The sequence below is a fragment of the Eimeria necatrix genome, genomic scaffold (genome assembly GCF_000499385.1).
Source record: "Eimeria necatrix Houghton genomic scaffold, Enh_scaff2388, whole genome shotgun sequence".
NCBI lineage: Eukaryota > Apicomplexa > Conoidasida > Eucoccidiorida > Eimeriidae > Eimeria > Eimeria necatrix.
This window is the reverse complement of record NW_013652969.1, coordinates 987-3,328: the sequence shown is the minus strand read 5'-3', so window position 1 is coordinate 3,328 and position 2,342 is coordinate 987. Positions and strand designations below refer to the sequence as shown.

Here is a 2,342-nt window from a genome sequence, read left to right as displayed (position 1 = left end):
GACTGCTTTAATAATTAGAGCTTAAGTAGGGAAAATCTCCCCGGGTCGTCTCTTCTCCACAAATACAGCAGTAAAAATCTAAAACGCAGAGAGCTAATAATGGCGACCCACGCATCCGTCGTAGTGAACGCTCAGAGCTAATGAATATAACGGAAACCCGAAATTTCAAACTCATTATATGCACCACAAGCGCAGCCAGTACTTGCGAGTCCTGTCGGTCTAACTACCCGTCAGAACTCATCAAAATCCTGCGTTTCTATAGTTTATTCAACTGCACTGCAGTACCAGCACGAAAAGCTGGCACGTGTTATCTCTTCTCACAACAAAGTGGTCTCACCTTAAGCCACAAGCAGCTTCTATGACTTGGAATATGAACACAAGACTTTCCACTTTGCAGCACGGAAGTAAACAGGAGATTCGTCTGCTCCGAGAAGCGCATTCTTGATCGTGGCTACTTCCTCGGCTGAAGGCGCCTCCCCCACCTTGTACTTCTTGAGTGCAGTAGCTATTTGTCTGGCTAATTCGAGGTACTTGATGGCCTTGAAAGACAAAACTGCTGACGCGTTGTATTCATAATCTGTTGGCACCACGGCTGCAAGCTGCGAGCACCACTTTTGCCAGTGCCTGTTTGAGCCCAGGCCTCTGGATATTGCGTATAACGCATCAAACACTAAAAAGCGGCGGCCTAAACTCTCTAGGGCTCTAGACGGCTTCTGATAGTCAAGTGTCCGCGTCAGCCTGACACGTGCATGATTTATCAAGGCCGCTGCACACGTGACAAGCTCCTTAGCATCTCGATTCGAGATCTGTTCTTTAAGAAGAATGTTCCTCACAGCTAAAAGGTGCTCGAAGAAAAGCGAAGAACCCCTTTGAGGCATCTCCCGCAGATCACCATCAGCATTCTCAGAGTCTCTTCGGCTAGTGAGCCCCCTTTCCCCAGAGCCAGCAAGTGAATCCCTTCCGCGTGCAGCTCTGCTGCAGCCTGCTTCACTGTCCGCAGATGAAAGGGAACTTAGGTCTTCGTCGAAACTCGGGGAAATGCTCCGTGTAGGACTCGCTTCTTGCTCTTCCACACCTTGTTCTTGATTATTTCCTGGAATCCATGCGGAGGGGTTGTTGGATAACGAATCTATAAGAGATTGGATGTTCCCACGGGCTACTGGCCTAGACTGTGTAGGAACTGGAGGTGGCTTGGAGGGCGCAACATTGGAGAAACATAACAACCCCTGTTGGTGTAATTCCTGCGGCCCTACTGCCTGCACTGCTGCTTGCTGGCTTTGACCGTATCCTCCTGAATAATATATGACTGTCTGCTGTTGGCCTTCTGGCTGCAGGTATGCCTGTGAGCTTAGTGCAGGAGCTATCGAATATGCGGAATACTGCACCGGTACTTGAACACATTGACTCTGAAGGTCATGAACTGCTACTTGCGGAACCATTGAACTTGTGCCCACACCGGGAGTACTGAGTGGATACTGCTGCCCAACTGGAGCTCCCCATTCATTCATATTCTGCAATGGGAACACTAGCCCTTGTCCGTAAACACTCTGGCCGCCCGCCAATTCCGGGGGGCCTCGCGAGAGGCCCGCAGAGGGGTTCATTCCAGATATGGAAGGACTGTCTTGAGGCAGCACATTTAGCGACTCGAAAAACATATCCACAATTGCAGGCGATGCTCGGCCCGTTCCATAATAGGGTTCCTCAGGCCTCCATTCCCCCATTTCAACGCAAAGCTCCGCCAGCTGGTCCGCATCAAGTTCAACCCCTGCGGGGCCACCCATACTCGCAAGTCTTCGCCCCGTCAAACCACTTCCCGTCACATTCTGACCAATGCGGCTACACAGAGATACAACAATAAAAAGGCCTAGTACATAGGCAGGAAGCAGCCAAGTTAGGGCGCGTGGCGCTCTATTGTGCTTCCGGTGAGATTCGCTGCGCGCTGAGGGCACAGCACCGTCACTGGGTACTTCAGTAGAGGAAGAGTTACTCACATGTCCATCACTCAAATCTACTTGCTGTATCACAGGACCAAGTAAATCTGCCTGCTGAATTCTGGGCGCATGGGTTTCGTGCTCTGCAGGGAGGACCGTCATGGGGTACTTGCACGGAGGACCTCCTGTTTCATATACCGGAAGCCTCTCCTGTGCGCTGAGATTAGCCTTCACTCAACAAAAAAAACCAGAGCACAGTCTGGGCAAACGTCATGCAGTCGTTCGTCAACTTGCTCATGGATCAAGGCATGGTTCTGCCCCAGTGTAGTTCTCAAGGGGGAAGGGCGTTGCAGTTACGTCGCACTTCTTCATCTGCAGAGCAACAATATCAAAACATTAACCTATAAGAAA

The 2,342-nt window shown here is 50.6% G+C and overlaps 1 protein-coding gene across 1 annotated transcript; it reads right to left on the bottom strand.

Annotated features, from left to right (window-relative positions):
- Positions 1-356: 356 nt before the first annotated feature.
- On the bottom strand, positions 357-2,093 carry ENH_00032380 (hypothetical protein, conserved; the record flags this gene model as incomplete). Its single annotated transcript, XM_013580236.1, has 1 exon — positions 357-2,093. The coding sequence occupies one exon, from the start codon at positions 2,091-2,093 to the stop codon at positions 357-359; it is 1,737 nt and encodes a 578-aa protein (XP_013435690.1).
- Positions 2,094-2,342: the final 249 nt, after the last annotated feature.